The sequence below is a fragment of the Aythya ferina genome (assembly GCF_964211825.1).
Source record: "Aythya ferina genome assembly, chromosome: 1".
NCBI lineage: Eukaryota > Metazoa > Chordata > Aves > Anseriformes > Anatidae > Aythya > Aythya ferina.
In genome coordinates, this window is record NC_140296.1 from 142,454,313 (window position 1) to 142,481,570 (window position 27,258).

The 27,258-nt window shown below is 49.3% G+C and overlaps 1 protein-coding gene and 1 long non-coding RNA gene across 4 annotated transcripts in view; both read right to left on the minus strand.

The window, feature by feature from the left end:
* WNT5B (Wnt family member 5B) overlaps nucleotides 1–23,792 on the minus strand; it is a 69,284-nt gene extending 45,492 nt beyond the window's left edge. Inside the window, exon 1 of one of the 3 annotated variants that reach the window (XM_084525383.1) lies at nucleotides 23,608–23,792. Coding sequence is in view for 2 of the 3 variants with exons in the window: in XM_084525381.1 (XP_084381507.1) it covers nucleotides 9,874–9,891 (18 nt within the window). In the remaining variant the exon portion in view is untranslated. Of the gene's footprint in view, nucleotides 1–9,873; nucleotides 10,023–23,534 lie in introns of those variants that run through there. The other 2 variants (XM_084525382.1, XM_084525381.1) reach the window with 2 other exon arrangements.
* On the minus strand, nucleotides 11,238–13,509 carry LOC311430342. The gene is made up of 2 exons (XR_014688713.1): nucleotides 13,405–13,509; nucleotides 11,238–12,713 (listed from the first exon to the last, which is right to left on the minus strand). It is a non-coding gene; the product is annotated as an uncharacterized lncRNA (long non-coding RNA).
* Nucleotides 23,793–27,258: the final 3,466 nt, after the last annotated feature.

Below are 27,258 nucleotides of genomic sequence, written 5' to 3' on the forward strand. Positions count from 1 at the left end.
CAAGGGTGGGACCCAGGGTTAGGGTCCTTGGTGCTTTCACAGCTGACACACAAGTCAGACACTTCAGAGGCTCCAAAACAACTTCTTGCTGGGCACTGAGCCACTTGTCAGCACACTCAGCATGGGGCAGCCAGAGGAGAAGCGCTGCCGGCTCTCCTGCCTGAGGAGCAATGTACCTTCCCGGCAGCTCTGAGCGAGTGCCTTCGCTCACACGCGATCCAAACCCATGCAATTAGGTGCTTCTCCTCTACTGTCAAATTGCTGTGCTCACACCTGTGTACAAACAAACAAAACAAACCCTGAGGAAGCAGTGGCGTGCCCTGCTTTTAAACAATAGCCTAAGGAAGCAGGAGACCTACTTTAATTCCTTCCTCCGTCTGTGGCACTCCAAACCTACACCTCACCAAGAAGGTATAAGCACCGGCCCTCAGGCGAGGGCCGGGAGAAAGGGCCACTCTTCATCTTTCCCCTCTAAGCCACATTGTGGTACAGATGGTCATCTGGATTCGTGGCAAGGAGAAGAGTACACAAGGAAAGGAATGGCTGCAGACCACGAGCATTTACTCTCAGTCTGTCCTTGTGGAAACCTTTCTGGGTGTTGTGTAAGGCAGCTGTTGAGTGAAACAGAAGCAGGTTCTGATCCCCGAGCCTTCCAACCATTTGGTTGGTACATAAGATGTTTCAGAACAAAGCTGCAGCCGCCACCGTCTCCGATCTTATCACGTCCACATGTGCTAGGTGTGCTCTGAAAATGCCTGGGGAGGCTGAGGGGCCACAGTGTTCTCCTCCTGGATCGTGATCAGACCCAAGCAGTTTTGGGCAGGCATGTAAGTACAACACTCTCAGCACCCAAGGGGCGTTAAAATAAAAAACAGACAGACAAACAAACACAGAGGAAGAGGCAAATGAGGCATTTGTGGAATTTAGATGCCCCCAGGAGCTAGGTGGTGCCTAAGCTGGGGATTTTGATTTTGCAATTTTGAATACTGCCTAAATGTCATTTGTTTCGCCTTTTTATTTTTTTTTTCTTGGATGAGGTCTCTCACCTCCCTCTCGTTCTTTATCCACACAGATACTGTTTTTGTGAAGAGCTTTAAGATGGTAAGATAAAGAAAGAGGCTAATGGCCTTGCATTTTCAAAATTGCTCATTAAGGCTGATGTGCTTCAAGATACTCTGCATGTGTCTAACTTTCAGAAGACGGATGAGTCCACTCTCCAAGACAGCTTGACAGCTTCAGCACCCAAAGATAAGGAATCCAGAATCACCAGTAGCTATTAGTACAGTATGCGACCTGTATGATTCACTAGGGTTACAAGAAAAGTAAGGTCAGGTGAGGAGTCAGCTCTGGTTCCAGCTTCTTACCCCAATGAATTGAACACCAGGCACAAGACAGCCACCTTCTACTGCTCCCTAAAAACTGAATCTTTCACCCAGCCTGCTGCTCGAAGCGCCACAGGCAAGCCTCCCTCCTGGAGTTCCCGGTCTATTTATACACAGCCCGTTGTCCATGGTTAACCTTGAAAAGCCCTTCTTAGAGTGTCTCTGAAACACAGGGGACTTCCAGAGATCACTGTCCAACATCCTACACAGAGGCAGGATCAAGTATACTAGGATCATTCCTAACGAAGTTCATCTCACCTGTTCCTAAAACTCTGCTGTCGAGGCACAGCCTGCAGCCCCCCACCTAACCACTCCCAGTTTCCTTCTAATTCTTCTCCAAACCCATTTGAAGTCTTTCATTTTCCCTGCAGATTAAGCTTTATTTATTTATTTTTAAATGTTTGCCACAACTGACAGCAGAAAAGACTTTACCTCTCTTCTTCTGTTTAGGACAACCTCTTATGGTCTTGCACACTACTCCCTTCCCTTCTCAGCTGTCTGCTGATGCGCTTCCAATGCAACATGCTTCACTTCGGTGCTGGGTTTGTCTTGTGAAGAGCCTAATTAGTGTCTTACATCACACAGGTAAATTTTTAGATATATGATAAAACACGTCTGGAAACTATTAGAGTCTTCCCAAATGTTTGTGGCCTGCAAGGCTTGAATCCAGAATCCCAACAATGTGAAGCGACTTCCTCACAGGGATGTTGTGAAGATCTCATATATTACAATATTATTATATAAAGATGTTGTTACAAAGACAATTTGCCATTGCAAATTATTAACAATTCCTACTACATGTTGGTAACTCAGCATTCCCCCTCCAACACAGCATACCTGCTACCTTCTCTTACAGACTCCTGTAAGCCTTGCTCCTTTATCTTTCTTTTTGGTGATCTATCATACTGTGGCCCCACTAATCTGTGGCAGCCTCCACAGGAATCACCAGAGACAGTATTAGTGACCCCTGCCCAGGGACCACTAGTGGTTAAAAGATGGATGCACTTGTGCTGCTTGCACTACCACCACTATTTTCAAGACACAATTGCATCTCCAGCCTCATCGCTAGTGCAGCAGAACAGAGATACTGGGCTACCATACAGTACAAAAGTGTTATTGCTCACCCAGGAGCATAAAACTGCACGTCTTAAACTGTGTATTGCCCTCACATGTAGCTATGCAATGCACTGGGCATCAGCACCAGTGGGGTGAGGTAAGTGGCATGGCTTCTGGCTTGAATTTTTCAAAGTCTAAGTGCTCAGACACGCTAGAGTGGTGTGGGAGCTTCTGGTGACTTGCACCTCTGAGGAAAAATAAGAGCGTGCCACCTGACCTGCCACCTGGCTGCACCTCAACTGCTTCGTGCACAGATTGAGAGTCCCACCATGTATCTACGAGAACTGAAAAGCTAATCTATGGAAGTTCAAAAAAATACTTCAGATCTCTGCAAGGAAGCCACCAGAGACAACTCAAATATAATCACTGATATCCCCATGCCCAGGGCACAACTTCAGGAAGTCGTCAGAACCTCCCAACAACCCTGGAGGAGGTCCTGGGGCACGTTCATTTCTGTTCCCCTTCCACACCATTTCCCCAAAGAATGGTCCTTGTAGAAATAAGTATTTCAAAACACAGCTTGAGTGCTGTAACTACAGACAAGTTGTGTCAGACGGGGCTTCTGTGTTGAAAGAACTGTCTATATATTCAGCTGCGTATTGTTACAAACATTTGAAGAAGCTGCTTTACCCAAAAAGGAAGGACAAGTTCTTATTATTATGAAAGCTGGGGGGCTTCCAGCGTTGCTAGTATGCCAGCAAGCGATCCGGAGCCAGAATAGATAATCACGGTAGAAATGATAGGACAATCTCCAGGCATCTGAGGACCACCTACGCAACATCTGCACATGTCTCACAAACCAGGTGTTGCTCCCTGGAGCACATAATTTGGGCATGCATTCAGTGTGCCACTCCTACCACCTCCTGCCTCAGACGGGATGTCACTCCCACCAGCACAATGTCACGCACTGCCTACAGCTACGTGCAAAGCGAGGGGCGCTAAGCCCAGCTCAGGGAAATCTGTCGTTTACACAAGAATATGTCGTGTCAGTATGAAACGCGCCCACAGCTGGGAATCAGCAGGAACATATTTGAGGTATAACACTCGCAGAGGAGGAACAGAAAGCTGCGTTGCCCGCAGCTGCCCAAAAGCAACCGTGGCAGTTTAAGTCAAAGACCTAAAGGGAGGCACGCAGCGGCGAGGGATCAGCCTCCACAAGAGGCAGAGATTTGTACTCCAGAAAACAGGCTGCAAAATACTAAATGCAAGCAGGAATTTATCCCAGCGGCAAGCTTCACACTGTGTACAGACATGCTTTCTTTGCAAAGGCAAATGCATCATCTCCATGCATCCAGCATCCACTGCAGCCCTGGTTGCTCAGTACGTGGATCCCACCGTGCTTCAAGGACGGGAGAATTCCTCTCCTGCATGCACCAGCTGTTCTCAGGAGCCAAGGCTGAAATTCAGGCAATAGTTCCCTGCTCTTGTTAAAAACAAAAGAAGAAAAAAACAGAACCCAATTCCTAGTCAGGAGCCTGCTTCCACCACAAAATGAAAAAAAAAAAAAAGTGCTTGCTTTTATTTAGGAAGAGATTACATTTCTTGTATCAGATTGAAGGTGGTTGTGAAATAGGGCTCAGTAGTTCTACAGGATTTTTGTTTTAATAAATAAGCATAATTCTGGGGGAAACCTCTGTCAATACAGACCCTATGGAAAATATTGCTCCCGTGGACAGAAGAGAACAGTTCTGTTTGTGTATTCAGGCACTGTATACATGAAGATATTTTAGAGGCCTCTATACTTAGCCATTGTGGTTTTCATCTTTCCCAGGCCAGAGGTAGCTGTGTAAGCATATAGTCAGCACTGGCTAAACAAGTACTTTTAAAACCATACTATTATTACCAAGTTAGAGAAGGCTTTTTTTTTCTTCTTCAAATGATTTCATCTTGAATTACAGATCTTACCCAAAAAAAGGGGAGGGAGGACGACACTGACACCCTTCTAGCCCTTAAAACGAGCTGTGCTTTTTTTCAGCATCTCATTCCATTTAACTGCAGCCAGACCACTTCAGGTCACGAGCTCATCTGATCTCACCAGGACGGCAGTGCTGGGTCTCGCCGATACTCCCAGGAAAACCCAGGGTCCCTCAGGAAGCGATGCGGGGTGACTTAGTCAGTGTAACTCTTTCCTCTGAGTCAACACTGCCCCAGTGTTTCAGCACGATGCCAGAGGGCGCTGACCTGCTCGGCGTGTTGTCTTTCAGAGGAAATAAATGGGTGCCTGACCACACTTGCGGTTATTAAAGACAACATGTCGCTTTACACAAACATTGGCATTTGGCTACGTGACCGCTCCTACGCGCGTAATTGCATTTCTGCCTCCCTCCACTTTCTGTCCCAAATTGTTTCAATGGCTGCTGTGTTTCACCCAGACCCAAAGGCACTTCAGCGGTTGGAGAAGCAGTTCCAACAGAGCACAGAACTAAGAACCTGAAATTTTATTGCAGACCCCACCTTCGGTTGGCCACATAACCTTGAACACATCCCTCCTACCTTGCCCTTCTACCTTGGTTTCCCCACTTACAAAACAGGCATCGTGAGAAGAATCTCTTCTGTAAAGTGCTTTGAGAGCTGCTGATGGAAAACCCCATGTAAGAGAGATTAAGGATGAATTATGCAAGATGGTACTGTTAATTAGGTACGCTTATTAAATATTCTGGGATTATTTTTTTTCCAGGAGAAAAGGCGTTAGGGAAAATAAGAGAGATTTCTAAAGACAGCAGGGAAGTTTTCTGCATTTGATGTAATTGTGACCTATGATCTTTGTATAATGCAAGAGTGTGCTGGATTACAGACCAGACTGGCATTACACCCTTTGATGTACAGGACTGCAGGGATGCCTGCGCTACAAGGCAAGTAAGTACTCTAAAGGTGCTGAGCATTAGCAGCATTTTTGTCCACAGGCAACTCAGCTGCCTATAATTACCTGAAGAAAAATTCCTCCTCTTCTTCCCTAATCCCAGTGCCCCGATCACATACTACGTTTGCTCTGTGGACTAAATTTCAGAGCCACGTGACATTTACAACACACAGTCCTAAAAGCACATGAAAAATACACCTGGTTTGGGGATTTGGCACAAACGCAGCCCAGGTTCACTGAAAGGTTTGTGACCCCTCTGAGCACAGCTGGGACCAAGTTACAGTTTTGCATAGTACTTTGTGGCTTGAACAGCAAGATCTGATCAAACTTGGAAGCTTTGACTGAGATGCACTTGGAGAGTTTGAGTTCAGTTCAGGCATAAACTTGGTTCAAGAACTCAGGGGCTGCAGACTGCACTGCTGAATGGAGAGCAGATGGAGTATCTGCAGTCACCTACACCTCAAAGAGGGTCAGCCTGATGCTGGAGATTGGGACTCCATAGTAGACCTGACCTCTACCAGAGAGAGAGCCACAAGCATGCCAGTAGCCTAGTTCAAACCAGGATTCGCTTCCTAAGCAAGTCCTCCGTCATTCCCACTACCCATGTGGGATCTGCAACTTGGAGCAGCCTTTGAACTGGATTCCCTTTGGATCAAACCGAACCAGTGAACATGCTCAAGGAGGACACCTCACACACCTCCACCATGCCCATGGGACCAGAAGGAAGCCAGCCCAAAAGAGAAGCCCCTCACCTCACTGTGCTGCTGTGCAGATGCCAGGTCTTTGGCACCAACCATTTCACTCTGCAGCCCTGCTCCCACTGGCTCACTCCACCTGCTAGCCTGGAGGCACCCACCCAAAACCGGGGCTCAGATGCAGGAGAACCAGCATGCAGAGGTACCCGATTGCTCAGGCTGTTTATCAGCACCCTCTGCTGGATATTACAAAGCTTTCTTCCCTCCAGGCCAATGATGCCAGCAGGCTACTTTGGCTAAACCAGCGAAAGGTTGGGGCATGGAGGCAGGAGCCTACCCTGAGTATCCCCCTGCACACAGTGCCCCGTGCAGCAGCACTGCAGGGACTACCCTGCACTGGTATATCTGCAGATTATTAGTCACTGTGCATCAGACACAGAGCCCAAAGACATAACAACAAAAGGGTAAACCCGAGGAGAGCCTTCGCTACATGATTAAGTTGCTTACAGCTCGTTTCAGTCTGAATGAAACAGCTTGCTGACAAAAGGTGCTGATGTAACACCTGAAATGCATCATTCCCCAAGAGGAGGGGAACGTATAGGTCCTGCTGTCATCAGGTTTTCTGCTGCGCCTCAGACCTGCAGAGGTCACCTGTCCCCTGCAGCACTGGGATGGATGACGGGCAAAGAGGTAGCGGAGCCAAGTGAGTTGGTGGTTTGACATGGTGGATAATTATCATCTCAAATCTATGGTCTGGGAAAAACAACGTCCTTGTGTGCTGCGTATCAGCCTTCAGGTGATTAGAAACTCGTGGTCACCTCTGATTCCAGCCACATTTATTGTGCCCGTTTGATGCAGAGATGCTCGGGAATGCAAGGCTCTGAACTAGCGTCCACTGTCAGACAAAGGAAGGTACGACACACGATGGGGCCATTTAAACCAACTGCAGCTGGAAGACCGTCCAGGAACAGGAGGCCTGATACCTTCTGAAACAGTTAGAGTAAAATTCATAAACTGTAAGAGTTTCATCCATATAAATGTCCAATGCTTTCTGAATTCTACTAAATTCTTGCTCTCAATTATTTATGTGCTGCAAGAAAAAAGTAAGTTTTACCTATGTCAGATGTTTTGTTTCAATTGAAAACCTTGTACTGCGTAAAAGTACACACAGGAATGCCTGGTTTACTTCTCTGTACTTCTAAGTTTATATACCTCTGTCACGTTGCTTTTTATTACCCTTCACTCTAACTACAGATGCATAATCTTTTCAGTCTCTCCGCAGCTCTAAGCATTTTCATCACCTTTTTCTGCTAAATACTTGTAGCAGAGTGACCGGAAAGGAACATAGGATATTTTATTTTAAAACCAAAGGCCGGGCCAGCAGAGAATCACATGTCTTGCACCCACGGCCAGCCAGCACATCCCCACGCTCAGCAGCCTTCCAGTCACTTAGAGCCAGGGGAGCGATGGAGGAAGCGACGCCTATTACATCAGACCCTTTCACACTGCAAAATTCACGACTGCTGGAGAGGTTCTGTACTCCAGCGCCATGCCAGCCAATGTCAGCTGTGGTAATGCAAACGAAAAGGCATTAAACCCCATTCCCCGCCAGAGAACAAAGTCTCCCACTCATTCCTTCAAAAAAGTTAAAGGTACTCATTTCTGAGGGACTTGTGGGGTGGGCAGATATGTTCACGGCAGTTCTCCAAAGATAGCTCAGAAATAACCTGGGAGGATCCCAGATGAAGGCTGGGTGTCTTCTTACATCTGTCTGGTTTGGGAGATGGAGTGTAAACAGTGGCACATTAGCTTAGATTAATTACAGACTGCCGGTATTTTCCTTTCATGTTGTGAACTCTGGGAACATAACACCGCTGATAATTAAATAGCGCCTTCCATCAAAAGGCTCCAAACCACCCAGCAAACCAGTCAAGCCGTTAAGGTAGGACTGCTGGAGCAGGACACAGCAGTGGCTTAGCAGGACAGACGAACACAGCACACCAGTTCAGGAAACAAACAAAAAAAAATTGACCGAAACTACAGAAGGAATTATTATATGTTTTGCATTACGTGCGCCACAGCAAGACCTGGGAAGGGTTAGCAGGAGTGCCAGGAGACCTTCACTGGTCACACACAAAGTTTTATATCCCCTAAATAAGACTTTCTCCCATGACAAAACACCCATTTATTATTATTTTTTTTTTTCCATTTTCCTGGAACACTGATTCAGTACTGATGAAGGAAATATAAAATATCTCCCTGCTCTGCCTTCTGCAGCTGTAGGGTTTCTTTGCAGCTTTAGTACACAGAATATGAGCAAAGCCCTGTTTTAGTTAAAGAGATGACAGCCCTCAGGTAAGTATGGGTGAGAAAATACAGAGCAGGAGGTAGGTGACAACTGAGAAGAGCTCACAGCGGTGGCGTTAACCATCTGTCTTATCTCATTCCCCATACAAGCACTGCCTGTTGGTTACGTGGGACTTCACACTGGGGTCACCACCACGGCCTGCCAGTGGGGTGTAGGTACAGGGAGATGGATAACCAAACCTGCACCCTTCCAGTGTGCCACATCCCAGCTGGGTTACCACCTCCCCTCTCCCTGATCATTTCCTCCTCTGTCCCTGCTCTTTCCAGCCCAAGACTGCTTTATCCTTCCTTCACCCCCCTCCTCATCCCCTGGCACTAAATGTCTGCAAGCTGAGGAGAAGCTCATGGTTACTCCCACTGGCACAGCTGAATGAATTGCTGCTTTAAAGCCAGACCGCTCCCAAAAACTCCAACCCCGACTTGTCAGCTGTTCTTTCAAAGGCACGGAAACACGAGAGCCGTGCAGCAGGCAAATGGAGAGCCAGGCTGCCAGCATCCACCCTGCTGTTTGACATTCACACGCACAATGGGCAGTGGAACAGGCGGAGAGGAGCAGATGTGAGTTTCTCCTGCCCACCACATCCTCTGGCACGCTGGAACCCTGCAGTTTGGGAACTCAAACCCTCCAGACTGGCTGCCCTTCGCAGGATGTTTCTTGCCCCTGTGGCAGCACTGCTGTGCCAAAGCACCAACCAAACCCCTCCAGTGCTCCAGGAGCCACCCTCAGTCACTCCCGCTGGAGCATCAGCAGATTTTCTGTCAGGACACAACACCCTGCCCTCGGAGCACGGCGTTATCTCTCGGTGTGCTCACACACCCTGCCCTCCACACGGGCATACCAGCAGATTCAGCTGATGCCACCGTCCACAGCTGGGATTCAGGGCAAAGCCATGGCTGCGTCTTCACAAACCTGAGGCCTCGGCCTGCCCACTGCTGCTAGATAGCAGGGGCACACAGCCAGTTGTCATCCTGAAGGGCTATGAGGGTAGGGAGAAGGGCTTAAGGGGGAAAGAGGGAAGGGAGCAAGCTCCATACATGAGCAGGGCTTATTTTTGAAGGGTTAATTACACGTTATTATGGCTTAGTTAATAACCTGAGGTGGACTAGAGAGACGCCGACACCATCCAACCGGTACCTCCTCACCAAATAAAGGTACCTTTCTGACACGCCGCACAGACAGGCCTACTTTCCACATAACCATTGAACAAAACCCATGGGTATTCAGCCCACACCACAGCCCACGGTGCAGCAGGTGGAGCACATGGCCATGGGACGGCTGCTCGTGGCTTCTGCCCACCTCCACCAGCAAACCCGCTTCCCCCAGCCCTGCCATAACCCAATACAGCAAAGCCCCAGAAACCACACAGATTTGAACAAAACACAGGAGATATGAAGAGACAGAAAACTGTCAGATATCTACCATAATATCTGCTAGGACTGTTCATTTACCTACCTCCTTCCTAGGGAGCATTGGGCAGCCAGGAAAGCAGGACAGACACAGAGCCCACAACAGAAGCTGAAGAGAAGTATTTCTCAGCTGTTCTCCCAGCACCCCTCTGTTACAGAGAGGATAAACTACAGCTGGGCAGGCTCAGGTGGTAGTGGGAATCCTCTGCCCTCCCTGCTGCTCACAGCCATTAGTGCCAGGTGGAGCCCACGAAGGAAAAGAGGCGCTCCATCTTAGCAGAAGCCACAGAGCCAGGGATAAACCCCAGAAATCCCAGCCCTCATCCTCACAACTGAATCCTCCCAGAGAAATTGGGAAGATTTTATTGTCATTGGCATGAAATGCACATCAGGGAGCCAAGGGATCCCTTGCTGCAGCTCAGGACCCTGGCATGCCCGGTGCCCTACGTAGGTAGAGCTCAATGGCCTTGGGCTTCAAAGCTCAGCTCACACTGTAAGAACATCCAGAGGCCCCAGTGTGCCAGGCACTATAAAGCACAAGACAGGAGTTATTTCATCATTATCCCACTGGATAAATATAAGACCTTATACTAAACGGTCTACTCATCTCCTATTTTAGTAAGACAGCCGTATACAGGCACTGACGTTCCTCTCATTTATAACAGCACAGGCAAGAGAGAGAAAAATATATACGTCAGCCAGAGACTGATTGCCATGTGTTAGACATACAGGCAGGAGCTCCTGGCTAGCTCTGGACAGACAGTGAGGGTTTCCACCTTCCTATTTGCCTGGGCAAGTCCCCAAGAGTCCCCAGCACACTTGTGTCACCAATTTGACCCTGCTGAGGTCAAATGCACCAAAGCTAGCTCAGGTGCTGGACCTGCACCTCGGTGTTTCCACACTCTGGAAGCATGGAAGAAAGGCAAGCTAAAAGTCAGAACTAGAAGTTGCAAATCTGAACCCTCTTCAGATGCCAAATTGCATCTGTTCATCATGTATTTTCTTGGAGGTATGCATTTCTGACCCAACATCATCAAAAGCTCAGGACTTCAGTTGTTGGTGTGCTGCCAGAGCTGGAGTCCTTCCTGATATACTTAGAGCATTCAGCATTATACCAACTCCTCTACTCAATAAACTATGATATTTGAGCCATGATTTTTTTGGTTGTTTTAATGTGACCTATCCAAAGAAGCTCTTGGATCTTAATTCTGGTTGCTGAACAAGAAAAATAGGGTTGCTCCAATGTTATTTTGTTGCTGCGATTAGCTTGTTTTTTTATTTAGAGAGCAGGTCCTATGTCTCTTTTTCAAGGACAAGCTCCTGATCGAGACTAAAATTCTGGGTGAGACAACTGACCAATGCATCTGACCCAAGGCTGAAAATAAAAGCTGGCTTCCCACCTTAGTTTCCAAGTAAACTCCACCAAATGACGCAGTGCCCCATACTGCATTTCACAGGCAGCGCGGATATATTTAGCGTGGGACGCCCCTCCCAAAGCGCAGCTTGGGGCACAACTGGCCGAGCAGAACCCAGGCAGGAAGAAAGGAAAACGAACCGCGCAAGCCATCCTCTGCGCTCGGTAGTGTGACTTTTGTTTATTTGCTTTGCTAAAACAAAACAAAATAAAACAACTTTGGAAGAGGCGTTTTATTTTCAGGTCAGGCAGCAAACCCAAGAAGTGTAATTAGGCCCTGGAAATTAGCAGTTGAATTTATTTGTGCGGTTGAGCGTTCTTTGTGTTTCCCACAAGAAGAGAGAAGACGGGACAAGACCACCATCTCCACTTGCTTCTCAAGCTTGCTGCAAGAGAAAAGGGAGCAAGGACCACATGAGCATCACAGAAGCAGCATGCTGGGACTCCCCTTTCATAGGTGTGAAACCAAGGGACAATTAGCCACCTTAACAGCGATATTTAGGTGCCTGAAGAAGCACACTGGTTGCTTTGGGGATCTATAGAAGTGCCTGAGGAAAATGGATTTCAGTGGTGTATAGCTGGTTAACTTGCAAGTGACTTTGCATTTGAGCAGACACCTCACTGGAGAGATGCTTCTGGGGGTGACCACAGGGCCGTGGTGGTCTCTCCTTCTGTGGTCACAAAGACAGCTTAGCTCTAGGAAGTCCACATTTGCCCTGAGGGCCCCAAGAGGTGATCTCCTCAGGCAAATCAGATAGGCAATAAAACACATTTTAAAACACATTTTGAGCCCTCTCAAGAAGGGCTCCCAGCTGCAGTGCAGTAGCCCATGGAGTCTTCTTGACTTCCACGCTGGTAAATCTCTTGAGCTCAAACTACAAAATCAGACACCACAACTTTAGTTGTAAAGGACTTTCTTTTCAAATCAGGACAATAATCTATTATTACATATTAGAAATTAAAAAAGAAATCACCCCAAGCTTGCGTGAACAGGAGAACCCAGTCAAGACCCTTATCCTGCAGCTTTCCCTAACATGGGTGGTTTTTCTGTAAGCCTTTGGGAACCTTTTTTGTTTAAAGAGGGACTTCCAGTTCAGGGTTGGACAAAGCAGAGCATGATTCATTAGGGAGACCTCAGTGCAAAACACAAAGCAATTTCTCGTATTTTCTTCAGCCCTGGATGGGAGGTGGATAGGGCCAGGGAACATTCATGGCCATGAAAAGTCTTAAATGTCTGAATGACACCACAAGCACAAAGACAAAAAGATTTTTCAGAGTTGAACTGCTTCAGCCTCTCCTGTGACAACTTAAGAAGTTGAGTGGAGTAGCCATCTCCTAGATTTCCCAATCTTTCTTTCCTTTCCCCTATACAGTGCTCTCTCAGGGTGTCCTTTCCATGGCCTTCCTTCAGTCAACAAGGGCTGAACGTAGCTTTTTGCTCCTAGGACACGTTATCTCTGCCCCAGGCCAGCCTGCAGAGAAAGAAGGCTATTATTTAAAGAGGTGCAGAGAAGAACTGGGATGTGATCTTAACCACTGACCCTCGGGTATCCTAGAGCAAAGGACCACAATATGCTGAGACATGAATAACTCTCCTCTGGCAGGGAAAGTTGGGCACTCGCACTATACATGACAACGATCCAAGAGTTAACCAGGTTTAGAAATCCTTCCACATCGGTGTCCTGTTTCACAGCCATGCAACCAAAGAGAGGAATAGTAGTTGGAAACACACAACTTGAGGAAACTTCTTTTTCTTCTCAGATTTTTAAGAAGCAGTACAAGTTTTTTTTTTTCCTCTAACTTGAGATAAACAATTGTTTATGAGAACTCCTGCAAATAATTTTTTCCCATAGATTGCTTGTGTGCACACTGCTGAAACTTTCTGATAACTGAATACACCAGAAAAACAGACACGGATTCCTATCCCAGAATGGATGAGTGCCATTCCTAGAATCAAATTTCAGATGCAAATATTTGAAGATATCAAGAGTTAGGTCCCTTCAGTAACGTTTACTTTAGCATGTTAACATGGTATCTTTGAGCATTTCCATTATTAAATTCCTTTGTTAAAATATTCTCAAAGGGTACGGAAGAGTCTTCAAACACAATCAAACACCCCTGTAAATACTGGCCAAGATCACAAGAAAAGTTTAAAACGTTCACCTAGCTCATGGTTGTTCCAGTGATGTAATGTTTGTAGCAGGCCCGCCAAGGCAATACACAGGGGAAGCTGCTGTGAGAACCGCTCTTTTCTCCTTCAGGAATACATCTCCTGCTCGTTTAGACTAATTGATTTCACACACAGTTGTTTATGTGTGTGGCCTCCCCTGATTTTCTGAGCTCTCTTTGCTCCAAACAAAACAGCTTAGGGATGTAGATGGAGCCAATTGCATTTTGGAAGAGTGGAGATAACACCTCAAAGCCAAACAGAAAAAAAACATTTCTTGGGTCAGAGGCTCTCTCTGGATTATGCTTTGAGGCAACTTTACAAAAGCATGCTTCTGAGGAACACCATAAAACTGCTACAGAGACACAGCGCACAGAGCCCGGCAGGAAAACATTCCCCACAATGGTGGGAAGGGGAAAAAGTAACTTCTGAGCAGAAAGATATATGGCAGCTTGCAAGATTGCAAACAATAGACAACCAAGAAGCTGTCTCAAATTTGAAAGCATCCTGATTTCATAGAGCTCGTAGCTGCACTGAGAGAGCATCGGAGTCCTACTTTGTGCATGGATTGTGTATCAGGAAACTGCACTGACCTACCAAACACTGGTTAGAAAGGAAAATTTATCTTGGGCAAGAAATCTGGATATTAATTTGAAAGCACAAAACAGAGCAAGAAAGATGAACTGCCCTCAGCCTCTCCAGACCAGCCATGTGGACGCACTGCAGATTCAATCTGCAGTGAATTACAAGTCATCACACACAAAGTATTGAAGTAGCCAGCCAGCAAAACCAGTGGAAATATACTTTTGTGGATCTGGTCAGAGAATGGAATCTCTGTTCCCCAAGAAGGTCTGGGATTTCAACATTTGCCTTCATCCCAAAAAAAGATGAAAGGTCAAAATATTATAATATTTCATGCCATGAACAATTCCAAACGCTTTTGAATTGAAAATGCGAGGGAAAATAGAAACAAAGCATTCAACAAGAAATGTTGATCCGAAACAAAAGATTTCAGTGTGTTGACCTGAAATTTAAACTCTTGTTTCAGGTTTCAACTTAAATATCATTTTAAGTCTGAATATCAATTGGAAACAGAAATCATTAAGTTTTGAAACATCACTATGGAAAAATATGTTTCTCTTCTGAAAATTTTGTTTTATACCAAAGCATGTTTTCTAATGAAAGCTTCTTTACTTTGCCTGCTCCATATTTGTTTGTGATGCTGCATGAGGACTGGGCATTTGCTCCAAGCATATGGAGGTCCCAGTGGGCAGGTTCACCAGAGGTACCTCACAGAAGCTCAGGAACTGGCACACCTTCACCCAGACTTGCTTAGGAATATTATAGTCCAAAATATTACAGAACAATTTGCAGATTTTGGTTTCAAGAAAAGGGTCTGTGGTGTCAGATGAGCACTGGACAAGCAGAAACCCACTTCTACACACAGATAATGGGTAGGGTCTGAGGATACTCCTAGATGCCCTGCAGAGATCCACCTCTTATTCAGCACGCTGGATTACAGACCACTTTCCAATGGTCTGTCCTGCGAAACTTTGGAAAGGAAAAGGCAAATGGGACTCCAGAAATTACCTCTAATCATTTGTTATTTATTTAATATTGCCTTTGAATACAAACACAAAGCAAAGCTCTAAACATCCAGAACATTTCTGATGTGTTCGTTCTGTCTGAAGACATCTCTAAGCACACACACAACCAACAGCAATTTCTGCCCCATGCAGAAATAACCAACCAGTTTTTCCTGCAGAAATGGGGACAGTAAGAGAAAGCAGTATACCACCAACAAAGGGTTGTGAAGTTTGACCAAAAAGGCACCCACACCACAAATGTCTGCTGCCTCTGACAAGTGGGATGATGGGCACGAACATCAAGTCTGCACTGCACAAAAGCCGCACATTGAGTCAGTTCTCAGCAACCAGTCACAGACACAAGACCTCAAGTTACAAGTGAACAAGACAGTCTGAAAAAGCAGCTAGAATGATGCTGAAGTGTATTGAGAGAAAGCACTACCAAGAAAAGAGTGGGAGGATCAAGTGATGAATTTAACACTGTTGGCAGTAAAAGCCAAAGGCTCCTGCCCGCTTGGGCAGCAGAGTTGATGGGATAAGCAAGGCTCAGTTAGGAAGAGATTTCAATACCAACAGTGCTCAGCAGGGCAGCAGCATCTGCCTGAAACCAAGCAGGGAATGGATTTTGTGAAGGTGACTCCGTGGCTTTCAACATCAGACCAGCAGCTGCTACGTTGATAGACGTTCTGGATGACAATCCGTGCCTTGGGAACAGGCACTGGTTCTGAGCTCTTGCAATCCCACAGGAACATATCCTCCTCCTAAGACTCCTCCATCCCTGGTCCAGCTCTGGCATGCCCTGAAGGCTGGCATACAAATGTCCTCTTGCACACAGGTTCAATGGATAACCCGAGCAGGGGTCGGGGCCCACTGAAGATCACCACCTTTTATCAGGCAGGATAATGAGTTACTGGACCAGCTGGGAAATAAGAGGACCAACTTCCCTGTTACATCAGGGAGGTGCAGGAGCTTGTACAGGTGCCAGGCAAAGCTGCTTACCCCTCCATCCTGTGATGGTGAGCGGCACCTTCAATTTATTCATCTCAGGAAGGACTGCACGAACCATAAGATTCACCAGCCCAGATCTCAAGAAGGTTTACCAAAAGTGGGAAGGAACTGACAGAGCCTTATCTCTAACATATTTAAAATACATTTCCTACTTTGGCCTTGTCCATAAGCCAAAGTTAGGTTTAACTAACAAACTAACTTTGTCTAAACATACATAACCACTTTTCTTATTGCTCATAGCTTGGTTTTATGCTCAACTTGAAGTGTCACCTAGCATCTATACTATGGCCTGATCCAGACTATCAAGTTTACCCCATAAAACTTCATTAGGTCATGAAGGAAGAAGAAAAAAAAAAGTCCCATGCCTCTGTACACCCCGGTTAACACCATTATGCTGACAGAGATCCCAGCAAGGCCACAGCAGGAGGTGTTGTTTCTCCCAATTCACCAGAGCCATGCTCTGCCATGGACGGGACCTAACAAAAGCAGTCAAATTCAGACAGAGGCTGATCAGAGTCAATTGTTCCATCTAGGCAAGTCTGACCTAAAATGGTGCCATTTTCTTAGAAAATACAGAAGTTGTACATGTCTTGTAGTTAAAAAAAAAAAAAAAAAAAAAAAAAAAGGCTATTATGTGCAGCGGGTTCTTATGCTGTTGGAGTACAACTGTAGTTATGCAGAAATGCAGACTCGTAGATCATCTCAGCGTGCTGTGGAGAAGACAGCCAGCTCTCGAGCCTTTCAGGATTGTGCAGACTCCTTGGAAAGCAGCAGAGATGCTGAAAGAGCCCGAGCAGCTCCAGTAAAAACTGCACATAAACAGCGCTGCGCTCACCGAGTTCACCCAGCTGAAAATTTTCTTGCCATTAATAAAGAATTATTAGAAGTTCATTTTGTCCTTTGGCAAAACTCCCGAACAGCTTGTTAAGAATGGGTGGAAATGGGGAATAGTTAGGAAAAGAGAGGAGAAGTCATGACAGGCAATTGGTCATAATTCCCGCAAGCACTAATGCAGCGCTACCTGCGTGGCAGGCGGCGAGGTCTCCGCAGGTGGAACCACAGCTGCAGTCACACAGGGCTGCAGATGTCAGGGAGAAACCTGCTCTGTACACACCCTGCGTGTGAACAAGCAGCAACACTCTGGCTCAAACCCTGAAGCCTCCGCTACAGCTTGCAGGGTGATGGGGCTACACCATGAACATCGCCTCCCTGCACGATGGTAGGACTCCAGCTAGTTTTTTAGCATCCAAAGATGGGCAGAATCAACAGTGATGACGGTCACGGGATACTCAAACCCTCCCAACTGCGACACAGAAATGAACGATAATGGCAAATTATTTGCCAAACAAAACCCTGGCATTCTGCCAGCTGTGATATTTACAATAATTATAGCAAATCTGGACCACAGAATATAATCAGGGAGCTTCCACACTGCTCAATCTGTAAAAACAAAACAAAACAAAACCACCTTAACACCTTCGTTTTCTTTTGCACAGTAACATTTTTTCTGGCTACAGCCAACTCTGGAGTACTTTGGAACACCTCAGAGACTAATGAACCTGACAGCCACAAAACAATATTTTCCAAAAACATTCTCTTAATGAAGACATATTGGGGCTCCCATGTTTTTCTCGCCATTCTTTGATGTATACCAAAGCTCAGAGAGGTTTTAACAGCTAAGCGAGGGATATTCTCAGTTTATTTGCTTTCAGACTGACTCGCACATAATAGAGGTGCTACAGTGCTTCGGGACTCAGTGAAACAATGATGCTGAAACAGCCAAGAAACTGAAAAGAGAACAATTGGAAGATAAATTTAGGGAGACCACTGAAATACCAGTATTGGTATGACTTTTGTTAACCCTCTGCCCTTAATGACTAAAATAAACCCCAAACACATGCTCCACCCAACCACTTCAGTCTCCATGTCCAATTGAGATGGGAGAGTTTAGAGAAAGCACATTATATTTTCCCCAAATCCTTCAAACAAATTAAGACTTAAACTGTATATGTATTTTATATATTTTATACATATACATATATATATACACACAAAGATACAATGCTGCTCTCCTTTTCTTTCCCTAAGAGAAAAACTATCAAACCCTTTGTATGACCTACTGAAAGCCGAAGATTACAGCCAGAACTCTTTTTTCAAGTCTCTGCATGCAACAGTGCCATGAGCTCCTTGGTCATGGACAACTGCTCACTCTGGGATGATGTCCTCCACCTGAGTAACCCTGCTAGTATCACCTAAAGAGTGCATTATTTTACCTAATTTTGTTTTTCTTAATGCCACTCCAGAACCTGAGACAAAGCTTTGCAAAACTGACCCGTCACTTTGAGCAATCAATCCCAGGCTACTTAAGCATGCCCAAGCATCAGAAATAGCTGAGCCTCGGAAAAAATCGGGACCTTTGACAGCGTTTCAAGTCGGATACCCCAAATCACTAGTCACTGCTGGAAACCTTGGCCTTCAATACCTTTCCTCTGAATACAAGAGCATTAAACAGAAGGCCACCGGGTTAGCTCAAAGAGGGACAGAGGAGGCCAGGATTCAAACCATCTCTCTCATGTGGTAGACCACAGCATTAACTGCACGACAACCAGGCATGCCCGGAAAAGCAGAGATCAATTAGGGGTCTCTTGCAGGGTTATGCAGGACACTAATGGTCTGATCCTGCCGTTTTCATTTAGATGAATAAGGCTGCCAGGTCAGGCCATATTTACTGTACCAGACTCTGAAACTCTACAGAAAGTTAATTCTGCCCAGCCTGACAGAAATAGGAACGCTTCCTCTCCTCGGCTTTGCCCTCTCGCCAGCTCCTTTGAAGCAGAGGTGCACATCAGTAGGTTCCCAAACAAACTGGGACCAAAGCCAGCCCAGGAAAGCCCAGGTCTGTACCAAGCAAAATAAGGGAGATGCATCCACCAGGAAGGACTGACCGACCACCCGCCTCGGTCCCGACGGGGGCCAAAAGAGGCACTGTCCCTCTAGAGATGGCCATGAAGCCCTTCAGCATGCCGGGTCTCCATTTGGGAATGACCACAGCCAGAATGAAAATGTCTGAGGGCTGCAATGGGACAAGGGGAGATTTCCCAAAGCCCGCTGCAGCATCAACAGAGCAGGAAAGAGCATCTGGAGATGACAGAGGAAGAGACCCTCCAGCCCTGAGGGCTCTGAGGTGCTTTCTGCACAGACAGAATTAAAAATAAAGCCAGGAACAGGAGGATTGGCTTGCCCAGGACCTCGAGAGAACCAGCGTCTGCTGGAGAGAGGGACTGAGCAGCAAACCGCCAGCCTGAGGCCGCCAGGAAACGCTGCAGCACGAGCCAGACCCACAGCTCAGCCACAAGAGAACAGGTCGGCTTAGGAGGGATGCAGCCGGCTGGGGAGTTAAATTTAGACAGGTAAACAGACCGAGGGGAAGAGGCAGGGTTCACACAGCTCCTACTGCCCATCTTTGCCTGGCCCCGGGGAGGACACCCCAATAACCCTGCCGGGGGGCTGCAACCATAAACGGGGGCTCCTCCACGTGGGCTGTCTGGATGGGCAGGTGCGGGAGTGCTGCTGGCACAGACACTGCTTCCCCAGGGAAGCCAGGCATCTGCACCAAGAGGTATGCAAGACTGCAGCCTGAGCTGTGGAGCCACAGCCCCGCGAGCTGGGTACTGACGGAGGGGAGCTGGGGCTGCGCACACAGGGAAGGCACCAGAGAACACCCAAGGAGAAGCCAGGAGGCCACAGGGCTGGTGTAGCCGTCCAGGTGCCAGAGCCCTGCCGAGCTACCTTTCTGAGGGAAAAAGGCATGACGGAAGAGGCTTGGCAATTGCTTGTGACACTTAATGAAAGAAGAAGGAGTTAAAGTCTTGCAAACTCAGCCAAATTTTAACTTGAGTCTTCCCGGCCTGGAGGGCTCAAGGGGATACACAGCACTGCCTTCTCCAGGCTGTCTGCAGCCTCGCTGCGAGCCAACAGGCTTCACGGCGTGTTTTACAGCATCCAAGGACAAGTGAAGGATCCCCACAGAAGGGCAGGCTGCGCTGTACAACGGCCTCAGCTTGCAAAGTGCTTCTGCGAGGAAAGGCTGCGTAATTACAAGGGACTCGGGAGCATCCCTACTTTGTGAAGCAGCTGTGCTGCAACGCGGCAATCTGCTTTCAGCGACCCTGTTGCTCTACCTCCCTCACGGCAGAGCAAGATTTGCGTAAGCCTTGTCAATTTGCAAGCCAAGGCTTGGAAGGGGCAGGGGATCGCAGGGCCTGGTGCTGCCCGTGCCTCTGTACGTGTGCTTCATCCAGTTATCTCCACAGCCCCATAACTCATGGGCGAGTGACGTGTGTTTTCCAAAGAGGCGGTCGGTCCTTATCCGAGGGTTTTAAGATCTGTAGAAGCTAACGCTTCCTTTGGTAGTTTGTTCCAATGGGTGATCACCTCGCTGTTAAAAATGTTGCCTACTGCTAATGTGAACACATAATGCTTAAACACCAGCAACATGCTGCTTTGTGCAGTTCTCTTCTTGAACTGGAAGAGCTCTCCAAGTACCAGCCACTTCCCACCACCAAAAGCACGCAGGTACCGCACCAAGCCACCGCTTGGCTCTCTTTCTGAAAGGCTTCCTAGGCCCACATTCCTGAAGCCTGCCATTAGAAAGGATTGTTTCCTGCCCAGGAACAATTCCCCTGACTCCCATCTGCACTGCCTTCAGCTCTAATGGACCCGTGTTCCTCTTTCCACCAAGCTAACACCCCTTCCTCTGTAAAAATGGAAGCAAGTCATGGACTGCGCATGGTCCTACATGACAACATGCCTTGGCTATCCGCATCCTGATTTTAAAAGTACTGTGCTTAAAAGTCTCTCTGAAACGCTCATTGTGTGTGTGTCCAATTAATTTTGAAATGATGAAATGCTTTTCACTTGAACTTTGATCAGCCATTAGGAAAAAGATCTTATGAATAGAAACAATTTATATTCATTTAGATGAGCAATCATGCAGTCTTCAGAAAAGACTGGCTTCCCTGCGCGCCTTGAAACCCAAGCCCAACAACTTCAGGACAAAAGGCTCGAGATCTGAAGCAGTCCAGAAACACAGAGGCCCACTGGGCTAGAGGAAAGAACAAATAGCATTAAAGGTGACTGCGCTGATTTATTTGTTGTGTAAATTTCACAACGTTTGGTTGCTCGCTAAGAGCCCAAGCTCCCAGAAACTTCAGTACATGAGAACTTGAATTTTTTTCTTAAAAAGTTATGTTTCTGGCCTTTGCAGAAAAAGTCTTGAAAAGCTTTTTCAAGAGATGTATGTCCTCTTGAAAAGGGGCATACCTTACTCCCTAAAAGCAATAAATCAAGAAAACCCAACTTTTCAGACCCAGCTCTTTCAAGACTTCAAGTTTTTTTCAGCTGCTCTCATGAGTTCTTGCAGGCTGGGAGGGAAGGGGCTGAGAAAGAAGACTCCTTGGTGCTGGGATTCCGCAGCAACGATTTCAGCTTCAGCATGCCCCAAACGGAGGCGTGTTGGTTTTACGTACAATAGAGACGGAGGAAAGGACAAAGGGGCTGCTTAAAGCTACCAGGAGGAGAGGTGAAACATTCCCCAAGTCACCGAATGAGCTAGGGAGGGACTTGCTTCCAAAAAGGAGGAATCTCTCGTCGACACTCCTGGGCACAGAAACGCGAGTGAGGGATGGAGCCTCGGAGCACAGGAAATCCACAGCTGGGCAGCGGCCAGCTCGCCTGTCCAACTCTGCCTCCTACCCTCAGCTGGCAGTTGAGCCTCATGCTTTTCCCTTCATATACTTGGCTAATTTCTTTCAAGAAGAAGGAAAAAAAGAGTGCTTGGGCTGGCTTTGCTGCCACACGTGGTAACTTATTCCATACGGTGCGCACTAGGAGTGAAAAAATTCCACCTGAACTCCTTCAGTGCCCAAGCTTCACCTACAAATCTGTGTGCCTGTGGATGGGACATCGGTTTAAGAGGAGTCTGTCTCTCACGTGAAGAAGAGAATCCTCTTCTTTCTTTCTTGAGAAGAGCATATACCAAACTTTGTTCTGCTTTTAAAACACAGTGCACACAACACAAGACAGGAGCTCACCTGAGCGTTAAAACTGCCACCATGGGAAAAAGGGCTTGCTTCAGACCGTGCGCTGATGCACCGTGGTGAACATGGGAAGGAAGGGCAGAATGGGAAGGAAAGCCAACGCGAGGCTCGGGAGTGAGTGCTGGTGCCCCCCTGCAGACCACAGGCCTGGGGAAAAGGATGGGGAAGACCTCATAACATGCATGTACCAGATGGGGTAAAGGCACAGAACAGGAAGATGCAGGGAAGATGAGTGTAAAGGAAGGAGATACCTGAGCTCAAATAAAGAGCATGGAGAAAGAGTGCTTGATGTGTAGTCAGCAGAGGAGGCATTGGTGCAAAAGGCAGTCCCCACGTGCTGGTGAAGTGCGGTAGAGCAGATTATGAGAGACGTGCAAACCAGGAATGTGATGTGTGTGCACCAGAGTTTCTGGCTATGAAGAAAATGAAGCAAGAACACAGATGCTGGCACACGGGTGAGCAACAGCACTGTCATAAAAAAAGGATGAACAGGTGAGTACAGGGATGCAGAGAGCAGAGACAGAGTGGTGATGAACACAAGCTGGAGCGTACGTGCAGGAAAGCATTGAGAGGAAGGAAAAAGTTGGACAGAGTCCGACAGGGATGCTCAACTGGTGGCAGAGGGAAAATACGAAAAACATGGGGCAACAAAGCATGTCACAGCACACGACAAGATGTTTGGGGAAGTTCTTCTGCCTGTACCGCTAAGGGAAGTATTGCACCATAATTCCCAGAATATATAAAAAAAAAAAAAAAAAAAAAGCAAACAAGTCTCACAAAACACGATGTTTGTTACGGGTACAGCTGGGATGCTCACACCCTGGTACCTTGGGACCAGGCAGGCCGTCGCTGCTCGCCTGTGTCTCGGGGTGCACGAGCACCCCTCCTGCTGTGCCAGTGCCCGTGCGGGTGCCACGCAGCAGGTTTGGGGCGAGACCGACGGCGCGGGCAGGGGGCTCGCGGGCAGCCGGTGCCCACCCCGGGGAGGGAGCGGACCCCCACCCTCCAGCAAGGTCCGTCTTACCGGGGCAGCATCTGCTTTGCCAGCGCCTCTCCTCTCACGTCAGAGCACCATCTGCCTCAGCACGGCCGCGGCTGCCACGCCGAGGAGCATCCCTCACGCCCCACCAGCCTCCCTCGTGCCAGGGCGAGGCCCGGAGCCCTCCCCACCGCCGCACCGCCCCCGTCCCACCACGGCAACCCCGCCGAGCCCCGGGGACACCTTCCCCCGACCCTCCGAGCCGAGCCCAGGGGCTCCCGGAGCCCCGCCGGCGGCCCCGACCCGCTCCCCGCTCTCCCCTCGGCGCCCCCCGACGGCCCCGTCCCCTTCGCCGTGCGCTGCGCCCCCGCGGCGGGGGTCTCGGGGACCACCGTGCGGGGCCCCCCTCGGAGCCCCCCGCCGCCCCAAGCCGTCCGGGGCCGCCCCCTCCCTACCTGCATGTCCCCGGGCGGCGGCGGCAGGTGGGCACGGGGCTGGGAGCCCCCCGGACACCGCGAGGGGACGCACCTGCCCCGGGGGCCGCGGCCCCGCGCCGCGCTGAGCCCCCCGCCGGCGGCTGCGGGAGGGGAGCGGGGAAGGAAGGCAGGCAGGCAGGCAAGCGGGAGCTGGAGGTGTTTTGGGGAAGGGCAGGCTCCCGGCGCTGGGCTGCCGCGGCTCCGAGGGCGCCTCCCGGCCGAAGTTGGCGGCGGCGGCGAGTGCCGGGCCCGGGAGGTGCCGGCGGATCCCGGGGGCTCCGGCCGCCTCCGCTCCGCCTCCCCCCGCCCCGCGCCCGCCCCCCGCGCCCTGCGCCCGCCCCGCCGCCGGGAGGGGGCTCGCCGGGGCCGGCCCGGGGGGCTGCTGCCGTCGGGGGGCTCCTGGGGGGGCTCACTGGAGGGAGGGGGTCGCCAAAGTGCGAGGGGACCAGGGGAGGTGGCCCGCTGCTGCTGCTGCTGCTGCTGGTGGTTCCCCGAGGGTCGCTGCGGGTGGGGAAGGGGGCGAGGAGGAGCCCGGGGGCGGGTGGAGAGGGGCTGGAGGCGGATTTCGGGGGGTCTCGGTGGGGCTGGCTCCCCACCCGCGGGTCGCACCACCGGGCTCTGCCTCCCCCTGAGCCCGTAAAACCTCGGTGGGTTCACAGCCGGGTCCTGCCCCCGCTGCTCCTGGCGGAAAGCAGCGGGGAGAAGCCGCGGGGGCACGGGCAGGATCGGTGCGCGCTGGCACTGGTGGGGGAGAGCGGTGCCCAGCCCTCGGGACGGCCTGGGGAGCAGCACACACACACAGGGGCAGGGATTACACGAGCTGGGTGGCAGCTTCACAGCCGTGAGCAAAGCCACGAGTTGCACTTGTTGCGTTGGGGTCCCCACCTCTGGTCCCCGCAGCAACCCGAGGTCTGGGGCTGCGGAGCCTGGTGCACAGTGCAAGGAGCTGCCAGCCCCCGCCTCGCTGCTCCCCCGCGGGCGTCCGGAGGGCTGGGTGTCGGGGGTACATCTGGGAGGCAGCTGGCCTGCTGGAGCTCCTCTAATTTGGGCCAGGCTGCCCCAGCCGGCACAGCTTGACAGCACGTACCCATACACGAGCATCTCCTTGCAACCAGCTCTGAGCATCCCTTGGTGTCCGGAGTGGAAACACTGCGTGAGCGTGTTTAGAGGAGCAGGTGAGGGTTTGACTCCAGGATGCACGGTGCAGCTAATTGAAGGCTCTCGGTGTCTTAATTTACAACCTGCTATTGCAGTGTTTCCCATCACGGTAGTCATTAGTGATGCTTCCCTTTAATGTGAGCAGGGGAGAGAGGAGGTACAGCTGGAGGTAAATAGCAACCTGGTGTTTGTGGTAGGAAATAAGGAACCATTGTCCCCAGCACGACGTAACCAGGAAGATAATAGTTGGTAGAGCAAATACCAACTAATTAGAGGGGAAACGCTGTCCCGAAATTGCAGCTGGCTGCAGGAAATTTTAGGTGCCAGCTTTTCTCCCTCTGAGGTAAAGCTGCTTTGTGATGCTTGCCTGCCAAGCTTTTAGCCTGCACGTCCAGGCTTTGCAGAGCAGGTGCAGGGTGCTCCTGCGGGGAACCAGCAAACACCAGGGGCCTCTTTTGGGCACCTGGAGGTGCGAGGGGGAGCATCACGACCCGGGGCTTGGTGACACTGTTGAGTGATGTGCTTTTGCAGTTTTAGCATTACAAGGGACAGCTGGCCACAGCGGGTTAGCAGGCCTGAGATCCTCACTGGCACCTTCTGTCACAGGAATCCTGGGGCTGGCATTGCTTCACACCCTGAGATGCCTCAGGGTTACAGGTGGCAGAGGAGGAAGGCAGAGCTGCTGCAGGACCAGCGGCAGAGGCAGACAGCCAGGACTGGATAGATGTGCTCCTTGAAACCTGCAGCTAGGAGCTACACGGGTTATTCAGAAAGATCTTGGCTTATTGCAAGATCATGCTGGCTTCAGTGCAGTCCATGAGGAGGATGGGACTTCTCGCAGTTTTACTCCTTCCTCACGATCTCCACAGCTGCTTTGGTGGGACAAGAAGAGCAGGAAGGCACGTAGGCAGTGCTGGGTGCCAGGAAGGGCAGGAAGGACAGCTGGGGGCGTGCGCCTCAAAAACTGGGTGGGAGCAGGCCCCTGGCTGGCCACATGAAGGGCTGGAAGAGAGGAAAGAGGTCCCCAGCCAGCAGTAACGAGGTGCGTGACACATCTGGGGGTGCTCACAAGGGAGGGCACCTGGTACCCCTCCCTGCCAGGGCTGAAGGCAAAAATCACGGATGAGTTGGTCACAGCTCCCTGTGGGGCTGGGTGAGGACAGCAGGCCACTTACTGCTTTACCTCATGCTGTCCTTTCTGCTGAAATCACTCTGCTAATTTTATTTCCAGGAGAGCAGTTAGTTGTCTACTTTTCATCTGTTTTTCCCCAAAAGTCTGCATTATCCTCCAGCAAAACACCAGGCCTTGAATATCTTATCGTAGTTTATCCTAGGAGGATGGAAGAGGAAAGAGGCACTTGTTCCTGGCCAGATCTGATCCTCGCAAGGTACCGGGGGCAATAGCTGCCGGTAGGAGGGGCCCCTGTCTAGCCTCCGTTGCTGGAGATGTCGTCCAGATGTTCTCTGCAAGATGTCCTGATATGATTAAGCCTCACTGATTTAATAATGAGCTGTGTCCACAACTGGAGCTGGTTGCGGTTTGGACTTTACGACCAGAGCCTCAGATGTGACTAATATTGGTGGGAGATGGTGTCACAGCACGCCCAGGGAAGCTCTCACATCCGAGTGCTTGCGAAAAGTACCTTAACCCACACAGCTCCTTGGACGCCGCAAGCACCACTACCGCTCCGGTCACCCTCAGGTCACCCTTTATCCTCTCCTACAGCAGTGGGTGTCACGTCTCAGCTGGCTGACCTCTGCTGTTGGTGAGCAGTGGAGACTGAGCTGATGCCCGTCCTGTGACACCTTTCAAGGAGTAGCTGCTTCTCCTTGCTATGCTTCTTTCATCGGGATGGACTGGACACTTCCTGCCCTTTAATTAACATTCGTCCCGCTCTCCTGTGGCAGCATCAGTGGAAGCAGTAGGAGCAAGTCAAAGGAGGTGAATTTGTTTGGAGGAGCTGAACAAGTTTCCCACAGTGAGATTTTTATGAGTCAAGGTGGAATTCATGGAATAAAAATCTGGAAACGGAAAAAAAAAAAAAAAAAAAAAAAAAAAGTATCTCCAGCTCCTGCCAAAGGAGGGCTTATTCCAGATGAGTTACCTGATCTGACCTGCCTCGCAGGTGTGAAAACCTTCATTGACCCACCCCATGTTCTCTACCTGCCCCTGCAAACCCCAAAGAAAACCACCACCTTATTCCCAGCCACTGCCCTCATGGGAAGCAGCCAGTTTCCCGGAGGCATAAAGCTCACGACCTGAGAATTTGTGGCGCTCCACAAAAGGAAATATAGGCTAAACTTCTGAAACATTTCCTCATGTTGACGTCTTTCAAGCTGCGGAGTTGTCCCCCCGGGGACACGTGGATGCTCTGGAGGCTCCTTGAGTCAGTGAGACAGGACCGGACAAGGCATGGGGGGGACACATTGTTGGGAACGTTACTGCCCCCGTCCCCAGGAGAGACAATGAGGGGGGAGAGAGGAAATAAATTAGATGACTTGAATCATTTCCAGCTCTAATTGCTATGATCCTGCAGTAGTTTTC